Genomic DNA, 18,790 nt, shown 5'->3' with positions numbered 1-18,790 from the left:
AGGAAGAATAAAAGAATGCAAAAGAAAAGAAGAAAGTGCCAAAGGTGAGTCAGTGGGAAATACACTTTTTCCCCAAAGTTACTTGCCTCAGGCCAATCAGACTCAGAGCACCCCTCGCCAACGAAGATCCCTGGTCATTCCTTTCCGTTTCCGAGGATAGCCTTTCCCGGTGAGGAACAGCCCACCGCCTGCTCTCTATGGTTTGGTCGCCGGGGGAAAGAGAAGATTCTTAGTCACATTATTACATTGCCCAGGATGAGTGCTTGGCTCTTGGCATTAATGTGACTGCCTAATTCAGTAGGTGAGATAGACTCTACTACCTCCTTTGTAGGTACATGCCTAGGCACATGTACTCCGTAATGCGAGGCAGACTTGGGGATACATGGGTAAGGGCCCCGAGGTCCAATTTGGGAACTGACTCATCACTGATATTACACTTTATCCTATTCTGGCAGGTGAGTTGCTTTCTTTAGTATAGCATGGTGGCTATATGTTAAGCTATAAATACCCATATCTGCACCTGCATATAAGTATAAGTATACAAGTTTCGGTCATGTACATGGTGGTCCATAACTAACTATAGTTATGTGACAGAAATAGACGGATACGACAATGTATGGTAAATCTGACATATGTAAATTCTCTAACTAACTAAAATGACAAGATCCGCTCTTTTCCAATCTCGGCGGACATAGCTGATTAAGCAATGTATGTATTTTTGTATGGTACCGTTATCATGACGGTCCATTGATTTCCCGGTTTGTAAAGACCTGGTAATTTCAGCATGCATAAATGCATAGTACTTGACACACCCCCCAGTTCTTGAAGCTATTCAAAGCTCTCAAGGACTGCCTTTCTTCCAACTGTTTCGCAGCTGCTTCGCAACCGCTTCGCAAATGATTCGCAAGTGATTCCAACTTACCTCACCTGTCTCCTCACTGATCTCGGCTCAAATCGTCGATTTATGCAGTTTCCGCAAAACAGCCTCTGTTCTCAGAGGTCATGTGACGAATCATGTGACCTACGTCCCTCATTCCAACCAACTCTCTGAAGTGTCCCTGCTTCTGCTTCGTCAGAGCTTTGGTGAGCCCATCTGCTGGCATCGCAGCAGTTGGTACCCAGTCCACATATACTCGACCTGCGCTAACTTCTTGCTTCATCCAGCATCGATTGATGTCAACATGCCGGAGCTTCGTATGCATCGCGGCCCCTTCCTTCGTCAATAAATCGACAGTTTGCTGGTTGTCACACATGATGGATAGTGGGTGATCTGGTTCGAAGCCTAGTGCATTAAGCACTCGTCGCCACCACTGTACGGTTTTTCCTGCCTCTGCTAAAGCTAGTAGTTCGGCCTCGGTAGTCGATGTGGTGACAGTCTTCTGCTTAGTGGCCTTCCAATCGATTGGGCCACCATATAACTTGCAGATATACCCTTCGGAGCTCTTTCGATCTTTATGGTCTCCGAACGACGCATCGCTTGCAAATTCAACTGATTTCGCCGCCATCGTCAGGGTCGTATCTCGATTTCTAGGTTGTTTGTTTGGTGTTCTGATGCCGTATTCAATGGCCCAAAAGCGTGTCTCATAGAGATACTGTATGATGCGATCGACTGCATCTATATGCTTTGGTCCTGGATTTGTAAGGAATTCAGCCACTTTGGAGGTTGCTTTTGCAGCATCTACCCGGGTAATGGTGGTGGCATACTGCGCAGATCCAACCTTGGCCTGGAAACCATGAATCTGTTGCGGTGATGCCACCCCATCATAGGGTACTAGAGGCTCAATGCTCAGTGGGGACCCTATTTTTCTCTCTGTGACGAGATTGTATTTGTGTGCCATGCTCTCGATGTAGCTATCTTGGCATAACCAGAGCTTCTTCTGCTCTCTATCACGTATAATACGTATATTCAAGAACCAGCTTGCATCCAGTTCTCGAAGCTCCCATTGCTTCTTTAGATTTTGATCTAGTAAAGCGGCTTCTTTAGCCTGTTTGGGGTGATTGACGATGATGATATCGTCCACGTAGAAAAAGACAATAATGCCTTTGGTTGTAAAGATGCATGGATCTTCTTCCACTGGGGTAAGGCCTAGTTTTACTAGCACCTTTGTAGCTTCTTGCTGCCAAAGCCTTGGTGACATGCGCAATCCGTAGAGGGCTCTATGCAGGAGCCAGCACTGATTTAGTGCTTCGAAGCCTGGTGGACACTTGGTATAAACCTCGCTTTCTAGCATTGAATTCAGGAATGCGGTAACCACATCTCTCTGAATCATATCTAGATCAAAGGCGGCAACTAGTGCGAATACTGCTCTCGCTGTTTTGACAGCTAGTGTAGCAGCTCTCTTTTCTTCAGTTGACATCCACTGTAGATCTCCTCTCACGCAGATTCTTGCTTTGAACTTCTCGAGCATACCATCTGCATCAAATTTGTATGTAAATACCCACTTCAATGGCAAGATCTGGGTGCTCTTTTTGTTCGGTAATGCAACCTGAGAGAAGGTCTCTTTAGCCTTTAAGGTCTCAATTTCAAACTCCGCAGCTGCCTTCAATTGCGTGGCAAAGGGATGGATTTTTAGCCGCTTCCAGTTCTCTGGTGGTGGAGGCATCTGATCTCTATGCAGTCTGTTTTGCATATTGAGCTTCTTCGTAATACCTGTTGTAAAGGCATATAGAAGGCTTGGTGGCTCGGCTAGCTGTTTCTCGTCTAGCGATAGATATGCAGTGTAGTCTGGATCTGCCTTTGGCTTCCGTATTCTGGGGCCTGAGATGATGTTAGATTCATCAATTGACGCAGAGATCTCTCTAGTAGGCCGATCTTCTGGCTCTGGAGTAGGCGTATACTGCATCTCTTGTTGCAATTGACGCTCTATCTCTGCTTCATCTTCATCATATTGATCTCCCTCTCCCCCTTCAGCTTCGATCGACTGTATGACATTGATCGGATCTGGCGAAGATAGCGAGGTAGGAGATCTCTCATGTGGCGTACTCTCAATCGTAGCAATCGACGATAGTGCTCTTTGTGGTGAGGCTCTCTGTGGTGACATAGGGAAGCTCCCAGGGATCTGTTCTTGATCCCTTACCTCTATCATTGAGATATGTTCTACCACTGAAGCAGGGCCTGCCATTGAAGCCGGTGTTAAAGGTAAAACAGGTGTTTCCTTTAAAGGGGGGACCCTTGGTGTCTCCTCCCTACTATCTAGAGTTTGAGCTTGCTCCACAACTCTAGATTCCTGGATTTCTTCATTTACCGCCTCTGGTGCAGTACCTTGTTCTCGGTTTTCGACGTCATCATTGAGAGTTATGCGAGCAATTGACATCGGCATACGCATCTCTATGCTCAATTCTGACTGCGCTTCTTCCATTGAGAGCACTTGGGGCCAGTTCTTAGCGCTTAGTCCATTTGTCATAGTACTAATTGCATCTTCTTCTTGCGGTAAAGGCTTCGTTTTAGAGTACTGTCTCGATTCATCGAATACAGCATCTCTTACAACTTCAACTCTGCCTATGCCTGCTCGCCCTTTGTATGGAAACCAGATCTTGTATAGGCTCTTTGAAACATAGCCTACAAGATAGCCGATCTCTGCTCTCGGAGCCATCTTGTTAGATTGTACTCTCTTCAGAAGCCTTGAGTACGTTAAGCACCCATATAGCCTCATATTCGACAGGTTGACAATTTGATCTTTTAAGCCATCTGGAGCCGCATAGCGCATCAATTCCTTCCATGGTATGATCCACTTACCATCCATCTTTGTAGGGGTACGATTCATCATATATGCAGATGCATACATCGTCTCTGGCCATAGATTGTGGGGTAGGTTCGTACCATTGAGCAATGCTCTGCCGTTCCTTACTATCATGCCTCCAGATCTCTCTGCTGGTCCATTCATCTCTGGCAAGCCAGGTGGTGCATGCTCAATGGTACACCCTTCGTCTTCAATCATAGATTCAACCTCATTGCCGGCGCTTCTCTCATTATCATAATGAAATACCCTGATCTCGATTTTCAACCAGTTTCGGATCAATGCTAAGAATTTACGAACTGCCATCTGACACTCGCTCTTCTTTATATGGGTAAATACGAAGTGACACCTTATTCCATCGAGATAGAAGTGCGTCATCCATATATGACCGTTGTAGGCAGGCTGGTTTTGTACTAGATCGAAGTGTACTCTCCCTAATATACCATATGCCTGGCCTATCTTCCGGCGAGAGATTTGCCTAGGTGCATCTGCCAATTGACAAGCTTCACATACCTGCATTTCTTTGCCTGGGTTGCTTGCAATAGTGATTCCTTCAGTCATCTCTGCCAGTTTGACAATTCGCGCCTTGCCAATGTGGCCTAATCGACGATGCCAGAGCTCAATTGAAGCCTCAGATTTTGGCTCCTGATTGGATTTCTTAGTGGCAAACGTCATTTCAGGCTTCAAATCTGATGCCTTTTGGGTTATAAAACCCCTTGTCTGGGTGAGCCATGATAGCTTCTGATCGTGGTAGATCTTATAGATCTGACGATGGCCATCAATTGTCTCAATGCAGTTTGCTCTGAGATTCATTAATAGGCCCCCCTTCATCATCAATCCATGAGATATCAGATTACTATGGAAGTTTGGCGAGTACCTAGTTTGAAATAGGTTCATCTTAACGGCGCTTCCAGTGGTAGGGTTTACACCATAGATGACCACAGTGCCTATACCGGCCACCTTCGTCTCTGTATCTCCCACTTTGACGTTGCTCTGTACGCTTTTAAAGGTGCTAAACAAGCTCCGATTGTTGCATACGTGGATTTGAGCACCTGTATCAACTACCCATCTGTCTTCTGTAGGTGTAGTTGTGGCTTCAAAATCCTTGATTTTTGTTGACATAACGGTGTCAATTTTGACTGCGTTGGTTGTCAAGAAGCCAAAGGCTTCATCGTCGAGGGTTGTATTCGCTTGCTCTTTAGCAAGGGTCCCCCTTGGCCTTCTGCATATGCAGCTCGCTTCTTGTCGACAATTGCCTTCCATCTAGGATTAGCCTTCATGGCCTTCTCCCACTTCTGTTTCAATGCCGGTGAGGGCTGGTAATTAGCAGGCCTTCTATCTTCATAGATTTCCCAGCAGGCCCAAGGCATATGAACTCTCGATTTTACCCTGTCACATGGACATGGCCTTCTTTCTAGGCCATCATTCCTTGCCTCTATAGGCTTTGCTTCTTCATTGCCTTGCCATGTCGAGAAAGCAGCCTTTGAGATGCCTCTTTGCGCAGCCGGCCTGCCATGGGTAATCTTCCAGTGGGCTTTGTACCGAGTCATGATTTCGAAGAAAGGGATGTCCTGATTATCCTGTACTCTGAGAGCCCATGTTTCATAGAATCCAGGCGACATTATAGAGATTGCTTCAAGGAATTGATTCGTGGCATCCTCTGCTTCTGGCATCCTTGCCTTCTTACACGATTGGTAAAGCGATTCCCAGTTTAGAAGCCATTTCTCGATATCGGTGTTCCGATCTAGGCCTCTATCTAGGTTCCGCCACTGTTGACGGAGCTTAGTTTTGTATGTAGGATCGCTCTCTGGTGCAAATCGTTTGTGGAGATTGAGCATCAGCTCCAAAGGTGATGGTATATCAATGATAAAGGGCTGGTAGGGAGTATCAACTGACTGCCTAATTGCCACCGCCACTAGATCTAATGCCTGTAGTTTCGACTGATAGGCTCTGTTCTCTGCATCCCAATCTGCTTTTAGGGATAGCCTCACATTGAACCAGTGTTCTGGGTATTCTTTTATGGCATCTTTGACAGAGATGATCTCTTCAGGTGGTTCCAATTTAGGACGTTCTTCCTCCTTAAGAGACGGATTGCATTGATCCCATACTTTATATGCAACTGCAATTGCTTTAATATATGAGAGCCATGCATCCCATGATTCTGTATCCTTCAAAATGACGCGGGAGGAGGCCGCGGAGAGGCTTGACATGATATTCATTATTGTCGATTTTCGTCGATGAATCTGATCTTCTTCGAAGGAGATAGGGGTGCTTCGACGATTCAGGGGTTGACCGTTGTCAAAACCACTGTGAATCGGCGACAGCTAGGTAAAAGATGGTCTATATGTTGTAGACAGATCTTAATTGGAACGAAGCCGGGCTCATAACTGACAGAAATAGACGGATACGACAATGTATGGTAAATCTGACATATGTAAATTCTCTAACTAACTAAAATGACAAGATCCGCTCTTTTCCAATCTCGGCGGACATAGCTGATTAAGCAATGTATGTATTTTTGTATGGTACCGTTATCATGACGGTCCATTGATTTCCCGGTTTGTAAAGACCTGGTAATTTCAGCATGCATAAATGCATAGTACTTGACATTATGTACATTGCTACATGTCTCTATTAATCTAGCATACACTTCCCCAGATGCCTATACATATCCCAGTATTCCCAACACATATAAGTATACTAATACAGCAATCACAAATCTAACAAATTGACTAGACACTGATATAAGAAAAACAACCAGACTTCGAAAAAGAGCCTCAATCCTTCAGAGCCATCCATGGACGAGATCAGCGATATATGACGTCACCTGGCACTCTTATCGGCCAAGGGAGCGCATCTCCACCAAATCCGACTCTCCAACTCCCTCAATTGCAAGAGAGACAAACAAAACAGACACAATGTCTTTCAGATTATTCACCCACCAACCCGCAACCCTTCTCCGTCTGGGTCTAGGCGTCGGCATCGGTCTCTCTGCCGCAACCATGCACCCCCTGTCACCCTTCCGCGCCGCCCCAATGCAATGCCAGTACGCCGTGCCCGAGCAATCCTTCAACAAAGGTTCAGATTGGGCAGTTAACCCTGCCGAGTCTGCGGGGCAGAAGCAGGCCCGTCCGCGGCGGACTGGGCTGTTGAACGCGGAGACTATGCGCCAGGTTAGTTTGGGGAGTGTGCTGGGGCTTGTTGCTGGTGTTGGGTTGAGAGCATTTTCGAAGGCTTTGGTTGTTATTTTGGGCATGGGAGTTGTTTTTGTTGAGGTATGTATACGCTAATTGCCATAAACCTGGCCTTTCCATTTGCTTTGTTGAGGGTTTCGCTGTCCGAGGTTATGGGTTCAAGAGGGATATACTTGTGACAATACGCTGATACTTTTTCTAAACAATAGTTCGCTGCATCCAAAGGGTACAATATTCTTCCAATCAGCCGGATTCAGAAATATGTTAAGCGCGTTGATCTGCGCCGCGCTATGAGCGAGAAACGGCCGTTCAAGATAAGTTTCGGTGCTATGATGGCGATGGCGGCATTTGCGAATTTCTAGATTTCACTTGGTCGGTTAGACGGACACCTAACGCTACTTGTACATACTCTCGAACAATGCCAAGTTGGGTTTCGCCAATTGATAAGGACGCAGTTTGGGCGGTTGGACGCCCAGATTAGAATTGGTAAAATGTTCATTCGTACAGGGTATCATGAGTTTTGATCTATTCCACGCCAAATACAGGGAGGAATCTACGCTACCCCAGCACCAGATCCTCCAGCACGCCCTCCATTTCATCGCGGGACAGTGGCACACCTAGTATCTCCATGCCGCTTGCATCCATGCGCGAAGTGATCATCTGGTGGTCATGGAACTCCTTTAGCAGAGTACGGAACATCATCTCCGAAGAAGCCACAAACTCTTCCGTTGCCTTCTGGTAAAGCAGACGGAACTCGATGCCAGTTTCATCGCCAGCTTTGCCGCCCCCCTCTGCCTCACCTTCGTCGTCTGATTGGTGGCCGTCGTCCAGTAGAGTGATAAGTTCTGTCAACAGGAGACGGTACAGATTGCGTGCATTCTCGGGAAGACTTTTAAGCACAAAGCCCACGCCATCTTTCCCGCCGACACGGCGGCCCTTGCGTCCAAGGAGAGTATTGACCTCCTCGACGACGTCCGCCTCCGCCGAGAACGGTAGAAAGGTTGTGCAATCATGGAAGACAAAATTGAGTTGATCACGCAGACTAATATCCCACATGACCGGGAAGTTGGGGGTATCTGCTGTGACCAGGAGACGGATGCGCGGTGTTGCAGCCAGACGGGCGAGGAGCGCTTGGTTGGCTGCGCGGCGGAGAGGCGGTGCATCAATAGAGTTGATCAAAACCGTAACGGGCTCTTCGTGCGACTTGAGCGCAGATTGTAGTAGCTCGAGGACCTCCGTTGGCTGTGCACCAAGTTTGGATGGCGCATCGTCACCCATTACGGCCGTGACAATCGTGGCGAATATTGATCGGATGGAGATGCCTGGTGTGTAACCATTGACCATTACAATGATTGGAGTCATAGTGACCGACGAGCGGTGGTTGTAGATCCACTCTGCAAATTCATCCATTAGCTTGCGCTTGGAGCCGTAGCCAAATAGGCAGATGTTGAATCCTTCATCGAACTCGAATGCCCACTGTGGAAAAGATCGGTGGTGCAAGGACTGCAGGTATTCCTTCTCTTCCTTGCACGGATCCTCATATTGTCCCAGTTTCTCGAAATATTCCTCATGTGTTAACAGCGGTACTTTGTTGAGTGTTGCATTTGATGTCTTGACAGGACCGGCGCGGTTCTGGAAGAAGTATCGTTCGTGTGCAGGGAGTTCGCCTTCCGGTGTTGGGGAGCGCTTATTTCTCGCACCTTTCGGTCGTCCTGCACGACGCTTTGGTTGTTTCGCTCCCTTTCCAGGGGCCTCTTCTGCGTCTTCAGGTTCTATGCTCTCCGCCAGAGGCTGACCCGCTTTCTCCGTATCCGGCTCATCACCATGTAGAATTTCTTCAGCTAGTCGTTCCGATCCATCCCATGCTGAATCTTCATCCTGTTCGAATAGTACACGTGCGCTCTTCTTCCGCGCAGACCGGTCTGCATTCTTAACTCGAGATGGGGTCGCTGCGGTTGCGGACTTGGGCTTGGTAGGCGTAGCGAACAAGCCACGAGCCTTGGATTTGTGGGTAGGCGTTTTCAACCCAGACTGTTGTAATGGAGTCGCGGAGACACCGTTGGCCTTCTTAGGTGTTGATTGACCCCGTTCTGGTGGAGGAAGCTCGTAAGAAGCATCGCCGTTCGGTAGTGCGCCGTTGGGCGCGTGGCCGTTCAAGGCGCCATTGGATTGTTCTAGGGCTGTTCGTCTTCTCTTTGGGGTCGATACAGGCGGCTGATCGCCGGCGTCTGAGAGCTTACGCTTCATGACGTTCTAGTCAGATTACAGTCACGTCGACGCGAAGGGGAAAGGAAGCAACAGTACCATCAGATCCGGAGAATGTGCACAGGGTCGGGACGCAAGGGGCTTCCAAGGTCAATAAATTCGAGATCTCGTATTTGCAGGGAGCTGCAGGTCTGACACTGGAATGTAGGGCTTAATTGGGGGCTTAATTGGGGCTCGAAATGCTTGAAGGAATTGAATTGGAGCGGATGGGTTTCTCCGACTCCGCGTCTCCAGGAAGGTATGGCGGCGACTATCGTCTATACTGCCTTGAAATTCAACACAATTCGCGAGATTTTATCTTTAGGTAGTTTATCCTCATATGTGTCATCTACGATACCTACGATGTTTCTGGTAATTAGTTATATAAAAGACTCACTTGATTCTACTTTAGAGCGCTGGACTGAAAAGGTCGCGCAAGTCATGTGCAAATGTGCAGACTAAATTCCAGATTTCAGATTTCTACATGAAGTACTCAAAAGGTAATCCTATACAAGTAAAAACTAAGTCAAATTCTTCCAACATTGAAGATATCCCCAGCTATGTCAATTACAGTGGGCTCATACCGTGCATGCACTTGCCGAGTGGGGAGCTCCCGAGATCGGCTACATTTTTCCCTTTGACTCAACGCGATTTGACTCACAAGAGCACTGCCCTTAGAAAAAGTTGGTGTGTAGCAAGTCTAGCAATACAGACAAGACTCACATATGGTTCCAAATACTCAATCTGCCACAATGGCCACCTCTCTCGCCCGCATGCTCAAGGGCCAAGTCCGATGCTACTCCGCACCGCTGGACATGGCCATTCCGGCCTCCAAACAGCGCTACATCCCCACGACCGGCACCTACCCCAAGGGCTTCCAGGTATCCGGTACCCATGTGGGAGTCAAGGCCTCCAACACCCGCTTCCCGGATCTGGCACTGATCGCCTCCGAAACGCCATGCTCAGCCGCCGCAGTGTTCACAACCAACAAGTTCCAGGCTGCGCCAGTGCAGGTCAGCAGGAAGACATTGCAAAGCCGCAAAGGCAATGGTATCCGCGCCGTTGTGATCAACTCGGGCTGCGCCAATGCCGTCACCGGTAAGGGCGGTCTAGAGGACGCAGTGCAGATGGGAAGAAAGGTGGATGAGTGCAGCGGTGTCGAGAACGACAGCTCGCTAGTGATGAGCACCGGCGTCATTGGACAACGGTAAGTTCACCCGTGGACTACCCTCTATCAATTGCATAGCCCACCCCCCAAGAAATCCCCATAACTAACTACGAAACCACCCACCAGCCTCCCGATCTCCAAGATCCTCGACCGCATCCCAACAGCGCACTCAACCCTTGCCTCCACACACGAAGCATGGCTCACCACAGCCCGCGCAATCTGCACAACAGACACCTTCCCTAAGCTCCTCTCGCGCACCTTCACCCTCCCCTCCTCCCCAGATCGCACCTACAGCCTCGCAGGTATGACCAAAGGAGCCGGCATGATCCACCCGAACATGGCGACTCTCCTCGGTGTCCTCTGCACCGATGCCGCCGTTGAGCCCGCGGCGCTGCAATCGATCCTGAAACACGCTGTGTCGCGATCCTTCAACTCGATCTCCATTGATGGTGACACGAGCACGAACGACACCATCGCAGTGCTGGCGAACGGTGCCGCAGGTGGCGAGATTGTGCGCGCACCGGCCGCATCTGCTAGCGCCGACTACACAGCGCTCCAGGGCGTCGTGACTGATTTCGCGCAGGAGCTGTCGCAGCTGGTTGTGCGGGACGGAGAGGGTGCTACTAAGTTTGTTACTGTGCGCGTGCGTAACTCACCGGATTATGAGTCTGGGCGACAGATTGCTTCCACAATTGCCCGCTCACCGTTGGTTAAGACGGCTCTCTATGGCAAGGATGCTAACTGGGGCCGAATCCTTTGTGCCGTGGGTTATTCGCAGGGTGTTGCGGAGGGTACTGTTGTTCCTGAGCGCACTTCTGTCAGCTTCCGCCCGGTCGATGGCAGTGAGGTTTTGAAGTTGTTGGTTAATGGTGAACCCGAGGCGGTTGATGAGAAGCGGGCTAGTGCTATTCTGCAGAATGAGGATCTCGAGATCGAGGTTGATCTTGGTGGTGGTGAACAGGGCGCTGCTGGGTGTGGTGGTGAGGATGCTGTTTACTGGTTCTGTGATTTCAGCCACGAGTATGTGACTATCAACGGTGATTACCGGACTTAAAAAGACATTATTTTAGTATTGTTAGTGGAATGATAAATCGAGGGAGTTATTTTGGCATTCAAGGACTTTCGGAGCAAGGATGCCTATAGGTACAAAGAGTCACTATTAATATGAACCAAGTTGAGGATCATGGCAAGTTGAATATATGATTTTGGTTTTTCTAGACACATATGGTTACAAGACCCAAAACAGGGCACTTTTCATCGCTGAGCACCGTCTATCAAGTGAGATTAGACCCATATGCCTTTACACATGGACATAGGACGTTGACACGGTTGTGTCGACGTGCAGAGGCTCCCAAAAAGGGTCCTCGGGACGTTCATCAGCAGGTTGATCAACCTGCACGACTGAATATCAATCGGTATAGTTCTAATTTAACCAAACAGACGGCGCCGATCCATTCACCCAAAAAGTATAACATAGAGCGGACAGAAAAAAAAAAGACAGAAAGTAAACAGAGAGGTTGCAAAGGACCGGTGTGATCCTATGTCATGCTGCTCGTAAAAATACGGGCAGTCTCGTTTAGCTGCCGGGGACGAGACCCTTGAGGCCAGCGCCAATGTCACCCTCACGGGCGGCAATTTCGAAGTAGCCGTAGATGATGCTGTATTGAGCTGTTAGCTGACATGGACATAATTGAATTATCAACGGAATAACTTACGTGACGGCAAGAAGAATACCGGTACCGCTGCCGAGGGCACCCATAAGGTCGGAGGCGACGGACAGAGCACCAATGCAGGCACCACCGAAAGCAGCGGCAGTGGGGATAACGCGCTTCAGCTCCTTGTACATGCTCTGTTCGCGGTGACCAGACATGACGAGGCCCTGGTCCTTGAGCTGCTTGGCAACGTCACGGGGAGCGGAGCCGGAAACCTCAATCCAGGTCTTGGAGAAGAGGGCGCAGGCAACGAGCATGAAGGTGATGTAGACAGCAGTGTGGATGGGGTCTAGAAGAGCCTCCTTGAAGTTGAGAGGAGGGGACATGTAGTAAGCAATACCGGAGGCGGCGTAAAGCTGAGCAGATCCCTCACGGGGCTCCCAAACTCCGAGAAGCTGGACCAAGATGTTCTCGGAGAAGCGCGAGTACAGCATCTGACTGATAAGGAAGATGTTGGAGCAGAGAGCAGACTGGAGCATGATGGGCATGTTGGAGGTGTAGAAGAGGCGGACGGGGTAAGAGCCGCGCATACCACGCTGGCGGGAAGACTTGACAGGGATCTCAACACGGAATCCCTGCAGGTAGATGACAGCGGCGAAGACAAGAAGAGTAGCCAAGAGGTTCATGACGTTGGGCAGGTTCTGGCGGTAGAAAGCCTCGTACAGGGCGCGCTGCTTATCGGGCCAGGTCAGGAGAAGGTGGAACAAAGCGATAATAGCACCCTCGAACTCGGGGCCACGGCCAGTGTTGATAGTCGTGGGGGAGAATGCCTTCCAGACAATTGACTCGCAAATGTTGGTGGCAATGAACAGGGAAATACCGCTGCCGAGACCGTAGCCCTTCTGGAGGAGCTCGTCAAGCAGAATAACAACAAGACCAGCCACAACCAGCTGGACAATCAGGAGAACACAGATACCGGCACCGAGGTCACTAGGCTGGCCGTAGAGACCAGTCAGGACGTAAACACAGGCCTGGCCGAAGGAGAGAATGATAGCGAAGAGCTTCTGGGCGGTCTGGTAGAGCTCGCGGTCGGTCTTCAAGTCGAGGTTAACATCGATGAGGTGGGTACCGGCAAGGAGCTGGAGAACGAGAAATGTTAATAACAGGACCGCGAACCATGATAAGGGGGTTCTTGGAATCGCATACCTGGAAGACCATGCCGGAGGAGATAATAGGGGTGATACCCAGCTCCATCAGAGTACCCCGGTTACTGGCCAGCATCATACGGAGCCAGTACAGGGGGTCCGAAGTGTCGGAGGAGACAATGCCGTAAAGAGGCATCTGACTCATGACCAGGAAGATCATCAGAGTCAACTGTAACGTAATTCCATTAGGATCCAAATCGACCTGGCGCGGAAAGGGTGGGTTCAGGGCGACATACACCAGTCCACATCAACTTCTGGTTGAAGGGCACCTTAGTCTCAGGAGCTGCCACCTCCGGGAGGAGGGGCGTAAAGGGCTTGATCAAGTCAAGGAAGCGTACTATATTCCTCCATCAGCATTTGACGATCAATTGAGGCCGATTCGAGACGGATTGTCGCGACCGCGTGCCAGACGATTCGGGGACTCACGGCCGCTCATGGTGGCTATCTTCCTCCCAATCCGTTAAAGAAGAAAAGAAAGCTGGAGTCGAAAACCAGCTAAAGGAATGGAAGTGAAATATTAAGAGAAAATAAAACAAAAGGAGAAAGGTGAAGTTGTCGGGAGGATGGGGGAGGAGGGAAGAAGAAGACAGAAGAGGTTCGCTGGCCACTTTTCGCTTCCGCGCTAATTAAGGCCACTTGGTCTTCGCCGCAACAACCAACTTGGTGACTCAACCAAAAAAGTAATGGGATACTTGGAGATAACTGCACTAATCTGAGCTTCAATTCAATTCTCCAACACTTTCTTTTTCCTGCTATTCTTCCAAGTCCGATGTGTCGTTGCAACCCCCAAGAACAGGGCTCCAAGCTATCCCCACACTCCAGAGGCCACGGTACTAACTACGCGATCGGGACAGCTAGGGGTCTACAACATATGGGGTAATTATTGGGAATAATTTTGATATCCATGCCCAAAATAAATATTCCAACTGCTTTAGTTGTGTAAATATATGCCAGCATTTTATAAAGAGCATAATATTGCCAAAAAAAAAAGAGAAAGGAAAATCTAGCATCAAGGTCCGACGAGACCCAGACAATCATCAATGACCACCTCAAGCTCTCCCAATCGTGTCTTCAGACCCCGGTTCTCGTCTTGCAGAACACCCATGACACTCCATGCCTCGGAAGCGGGGACTCCGTAGCAGTTGTTGCAATTAGACCCGTTGCCGTTACCACCAGAGAAAGAGCTACCTAAACGCGTTGAAGCAAGACCCTTCAACACCCGATCATAAGCCGAGGAGCGGGCAGGCGGTGGTGTACTCGTGACCGCGACCAGATTCTTCTGGATTGTGGGTGTTGGCATCGGGCCCGTTGGTGTAGACAGGGCGATCTGCGACATGTTGGGAGACGGCGCTGTCAGCATAGAGGTGGGAGACTCGACACCCTCACGCTGCGAGAAGACGCTATCCGCAACGCTCTCGTCACCAGACTCGAAGCCCGAGTCGCTGGTGAAGGTGCTGTGACTAGCACGCTTGCCTCCACGCCGAGGAGTTTGGAGCGCCATGGAAAGCACGTCGTCATCTGGATGCACGATACGCATTGTATCACTGCGACTGCGGGATTCCTCCGTCTTTCGCAGTTGTCTTTCTTGCTCCAATTCCTCGGCCATGGCCTGCATGGCTTTCTCCTGATCAAGCACCTTGGCGGCCATGCCGTCCAGCTGCACCTTGAGGTGATCGACTCTGGCGCGAGTCTCTTCAAGCTCCTCCTGCTTTTCGTTCTTGTCTGCCAATGCTTGGTGCATGGCGAAGGTGCGCTGCTTATAGGCCTCCTGCATGCGTCGTAGCACTTTGTCGGCATGGTCTCGTAGGGCATCCAGTGCCTCATCGTTAGTACCATGGGTTTCAGGTAGTGAGAGAGCGGCAGTGATGTCCAGGTTTAGAAACTCATCATCTGCTGGTTCTGGGAAGTTGGGTCTGCTTGGTTGTCGACGCAGGCCGAAGAATGAAAACCGATTTGTCGGGGTCGAGTTCTGCCTCGTATGTGACATGGATGTTGGAGTTGGGCGGGAATTCAATCCGGTCACCTCTGAAGAACCGTTGGGGCCCATTTTCAGTCCCAACTCGACTGGATCTGATTTCCCCTGGAACCAGTCTGACAAGACCCTGGCTCTTGCTTCAAGCTTCTTCTTCGGGAAGGTTTCCGTCCAAGTGGTATTCTTCGAGCCTGATATCGTGTCGTTGGTGCCTTGCTCAAAGAGTGGGGGTCTTGCAATATATTCAGTGTTTGCCCGACGATGTGAAGGCGGATTGTTAAAGTGATTTCGCGAGCTTGGGTGGACCGACGGTCTTGGGGGCGTCAAGGCAACGGTCTCGTGAGATTGCGTGCCATCGGAATGCAGGGTGACAGGTGCATGGGAGAGATCGGGAGACATGTTCTGAGGGGTTATTTCGACAGAACAAGCAGACAGGATGGAAATGCCACGTCGATTCAGGCCCAATGTGGCGTTGGTGTGCAACCTGGGGGTGATTTGCAGGAGGGGAGGTATGAAGGCTGATCAAGGACGACCCCCTGGGATATATTCAAAGTCAAACAAAAAAGGTACTCTCGGTATAGGTAGTTTCAATGAAGTGATCGTGTTTCAAAGTGTCGAGACTTGATTTTTTTTTAGAATTTGAAACCAAAAGACACCACAGGAATTGACGACAAGAAAACAAGAGGCTGGGGAGAAGGAAATAGCGGTGGCTGAACGGCCTGGAGCTCTCTCCACCTCCATGATCCACCACATCTTCCTTTTCCAATCTGATTAATTATAGGAAATTAGCGTTGCCTCCCACTAGACTTCTTTCGAGTTTGATACCGTCATCGTCTATTTTACCGCTCCCGCTGTGCATGGTTTCAGCTGCACGAGCATCTGCGTCATCGCACGTTTTCTGCAAACTTCCAGCGTCATGGCTCCCGGTTTGAAGCATTTATCCAATGTCCTGGCAACGCCTGACCAACTGTCCAAATCTTCATCCTCCATCGACAATGTCCCATCTGACCTCGAAACCTCCATTCGTTGTGCGGGCGTCCAGCTCACTCAAACTGCCGGGGTTCTCCTACACTTGTCGCAAGATATAATTGCCCAGGCAGTCGTGATCTTCACGCGTTTTTGGCTTGGCGCTGACGGGGGTAGCTTGCGAATCTACTCGGTCAAGGTAAGTCCAGCTCCAGTTCTAAATATTTATTCTGATCTAATCCACTAACCGGAGCAGGATGTGTCCGCCGCAGCCTTGTACCTGACCGCTAAGCTCTCCTTCCAACCAACCTCTCCACGTTCCGTCCTCAATGTCTACACATTCCTCCTATCCCAAGATGCATCACCCTTGTGGTTTGTGAGGCAGAGCGGGGCCCCTGAAACCCCTCCATCTCCCGAAACGTACATCCTTTCCGAGGGAGGCTACCAGTCCGCCCGGCTAGTTCTTCTCCGCACCGAAACGGTTATCCTCCGTACTCTCGGCTTTGATACACATGTCGCCCTACCGCATACCATCGCTTTGACATATCTTCAAACTTTGGGCGTGACAAAGCCCGCTGTGGCTCAACGGGTCATTCAGCACCTCAATGCGGCGCTGCTTTCACCGCAGCTTCTTTATGTCACCCACCAACCAAATGCCTTGGCTGTGGCTGCCATCTACCTCGCTTCACGCGAGGAGGAGGTCAAGCTTGTGGATGGCGAGTGGTGGGAAGTCTTTGATGTTGATCGTGAAGAGCTGGGCTTTTTGGTCGTAGGCATGAAGAGTACAGAAGGCTTTATGCGGGCGGAGGTTAGTCAGTGGAAGAGCAGAGCTATCCCAATGGTAGTAGATGAAGTGGATGCCGAAATTGAGCGGAGGCGCATGATGGAGGAGGGTGAATGAATGCCCTTTGATCTTTGCCGAGAACATCCAATTCCAAGGCCAAAAGGTTTACTAGGAAGGATGTTCTGGTAGAAGCTAGCAAGCTATCTACGAAATTATCTACTGCGTGGTGGCAGGAATACTGCCGATCAACGGAAGGCCTAACGGCCAGATGGCTTGCAAGACCCTGCTCCACCCAGAAGGAATAGCAACACCCCCACACAGGACGGCCTCGTCTCTGCGGATGTGGCCGAATATTCGATCAGAGGATTAGCTGTATCCACAGCATTGGACAATCCCAGGGAATTCCGCGGCCTGTCCAGCTGAACCTATGTGACATACCATATTTTCTCTTGTTGACGTAAGAGACAAAGTAGATATATGAATGCTATTCCAAACTGACACGATAGCTAGTTAAATTGCTGATTATAACTGAATGGCATGGATGTTTCCACCCCTACTCCATATGCTCCGCTCGAGAAACACCCTCATCAGCCTGGTGATTGCGTCCTCCAATGGGCTCTCCACACTGACCATTTGGAATCCCTCCGCATCCATCATATCCAGCTGTGCGTGTATCATAGGCCACTTGAGATGCAAAAGGTGCTGCATCCCTTTCCAGGTTGCGCCATTTCGAGACTGATGTGGAGGTTTTATGGAATACCCGGCTATACTGCGAGTCGAATATTGGCCGGATGTGTCACTAGTTGCCAGGATGAGCCCCATGTCCATCAAGATCGTCATCCACAAGGTCTCCGGCAAGGAGCTGTTGGTCCCCTGTATTCTCGCTATCAAGGATATCAGTCGCCCCTTTCCACAGTCAAAGAATCTCTCCGTGTCCCCTCCGAGATCTGACACCGATAAAGCTTCTTCTCATGACTTTCTTCCAGTCAAAGTACTGTTTCTGGGTGCGCGAATCATCAGTCGCGGTATTGGGTTCAGATCCGCTAGCTCTTGTCAGGTCGTAAGAGAATTTGCAAGTCGAGTCATAGGTACAATTGCCACACTGAAATTGCCTGCAGATATTGTCGCTTTGAGTACGGGTTTCGAAGTTATTCGGCCGGCCTGGCTTGCTGGTATGGCCTTGGCCTTAGAGTCGCCGATTTTCACGGCCAGCCATAATCATGAAGGGGTAAGATGAATCCTCGACTATGGTATGTCTATTATATCTGCTGTCATCCAGGATTGCTCGTAGTTGATAGAGAAATACTTTTTTAAGATATATGAGGTTTTCTGATCACTGTTCTTAACAGAAAAATATCTTTTTCTTAGTCTAGGAATTGGCCAGATATGAAGATGGCGTTTGCTCTCCTTCTGTTAGGTAAATACCTAGTTCTTCGTACAGGATACAGAAACTTTTACATGACCAAGTTACGTATGTATTCTCTCTAGCAAGAATAAATAGAGATTTCAAAATAAATGGAAGGACGTTGAGTTGGAATAAGGTCGTGGAGTGAAGTCACTGGGGACAGAAGTTAATTGTGTTTGTACAGATTCCCGATGTCTAGTATTTCATTATTTCCAATGTTTGGAGTAAGGAAGAGGCCACTAGTCAATATGTGCACATCTTACACATCCTAAATAGCTCTTCAGCCTAAAACTATCTAGGCATCCAAATAGAAGGGTATGACTTTAGGAATCAGAGAATTAAAGCTCTTCGGTTATAAATGGACATAGTGAGGACCCAGATCATTTCCCCATATGGTTATAGCATGTCATTGTAGTATCCACGTTTGTTCATCCTATGTTGGCAATCCTTGTGGAGGATATAT

General features: G+C 49.3%; 7 protein-coding genes across 7 annotated transcripts; 4 read left to right on the top strand and 3 right to left on the bottom strand.

Moving 5' to 3' along the window:
- Positions 1–6,655: 6,655 nt before the first annotated feature.
- N7487_000657 (uncharacterized protein) lies at positions 6,656–7,293 on the top strand (the record flags this gene model as incomplete). Its single annotated transcript, XM_056868405.1, has 2 exons — positions 6,656–7,012; positions 7,141–7,293. The coding sequence occupies 2 exons, from the start codon at positions 6,656–6,658 to the stop codon at positions 7,291–7,293; spliced, it is 510 nt and encodes a 169-aa protein (XP_056733189.1).
- A 196-nt stretch (positions 7,294–7,489) lies between these two features.
- Positions 7,490–9,178, bottom strand: N7487_000656 (origin recognition complex subunit 2; the record flags this gene model as incomplete). Its single annotated transcript, XM_056868404.1, has 1 exon — positions 7,490–9,178. One exon carries the CDS (start codon positions 9,176–9,178, stop codon positions 7,490–7,492), a length of 1,689 nt encoding a protein of 562 aa, XP_056733188.1.
- A 668-nt stretch (positions 9,179–9,846) lies between these two features.
- On the top strand, positions 9,847–11,397 carry N7487_000655 (bifunctional ornithine acetyltransferase/N-acetylglutamate synthase; the record flags this gene model as incomplete). The annotated part of the gene is made up of 2 exons (XM_056868403.1): positions 9,847–10,382; positions 10,470–11,397. The coding sequence occupies exons 1-2, from the start codon at positions 9,901–9,903 to the stop codon at positions 11,395–11,397; spliced, it is 1,410 nt and encodes a 469-aa protein (XP_056733187.1). The 5' UTR covers positions 9,847–9,900.
- A 522-nt stretch (positions 11,398–11,919) lies between these two features.
- Positions 11,920–13,636, bottom strand: N7487_000654 (translocon subunit SEC61; the record flags this gene model as incomplete). Its single annotated transcript, XM_056868402.1, has 5 exons — positions 11,920–12,001; positions 12,059–13,134; positions 13,202–13,369; positions 13,437–13,537; positions 13,627–13,636. 5 exons carry the CDS (start codon positions 13,634–13,636, stop codon positions 11,920–11,922), a joined length of 1,437 nt encoding a protein of 478 aa, XP_056733186.1.
- Positions 13,637–14,209: 573 nt separating this feature from the next.
- On the bottom strand, positions 14,210–15,571 carry N7487_000653 (uncharacterized protein; the record flags this gene model as incomplete). The annotated part of the gene is made up of 1 exon (XM_056868401.1): positions 14,210–15,571. The coding sequence occupies one exon, from the start codon at positions 15,569–15,571 to the stop codon at positions 14,210–14,212; it is 1,362 nt and encodes a 453-aa protein (XP_056733185.1).
- Positions 15,572–16,088: 517 nt separating this feature from the next.
- On the top strand, positions 16,089–17,039 carry N7487_000652 (putative cyclin; the record flags this gene model as incomplete). Its single annotated transcript, XM_056868400.1, has 2 exons — positions 16,089–16,337; positions 16,395–17,039. 2 exons carry the CDS (start codon positions 16,089–16,091, stop codon positions 17,037–17,039), a joined length of 894 nt encoding a protein of 297 aa, XP_056733184.1.
- A 703-nt stretch (positions 17,040–17,742) lies between these two features.
- On the top strand, positions 17,743–18,213 carry N7487_000651 (uncharacterized protein; the record flags this gene model as incomplete). The annotated part of the gene is made up of 2 exons (XM_056868399.1): positions 17,743–18,150; positions 18,202–18,213. 2 exons carry the CDS (start codon positions 17,743–17,745, stop codon positions 18,211–18,213), a joined length of 420 nt encoding a protein of 139 aa, XP_056733183.1.
- Between the last annotated feature and the right edge of the window lie 577 nt (positions 18,214–18,790).

The sequence above is a fragment of the Penicillium crustosum genome, assembly GCF_028827405.1.
Source record: "Penicillium crustosum strain IBT 35664 chromosome Unknown utg000001l_segment0_segment0, whole genome shotgun sequence".
NCBI lineage: Eukaryota > Fungi > Ascomycota > Eurotiomycetes > Eurotiales > Aspergillaceae > Penicillium > Penicillium crustosum.
Note: the sequence above shows the minus strand (reverse complement) of the source record. Positions and strands in the feature narration are given on the sequence as shown.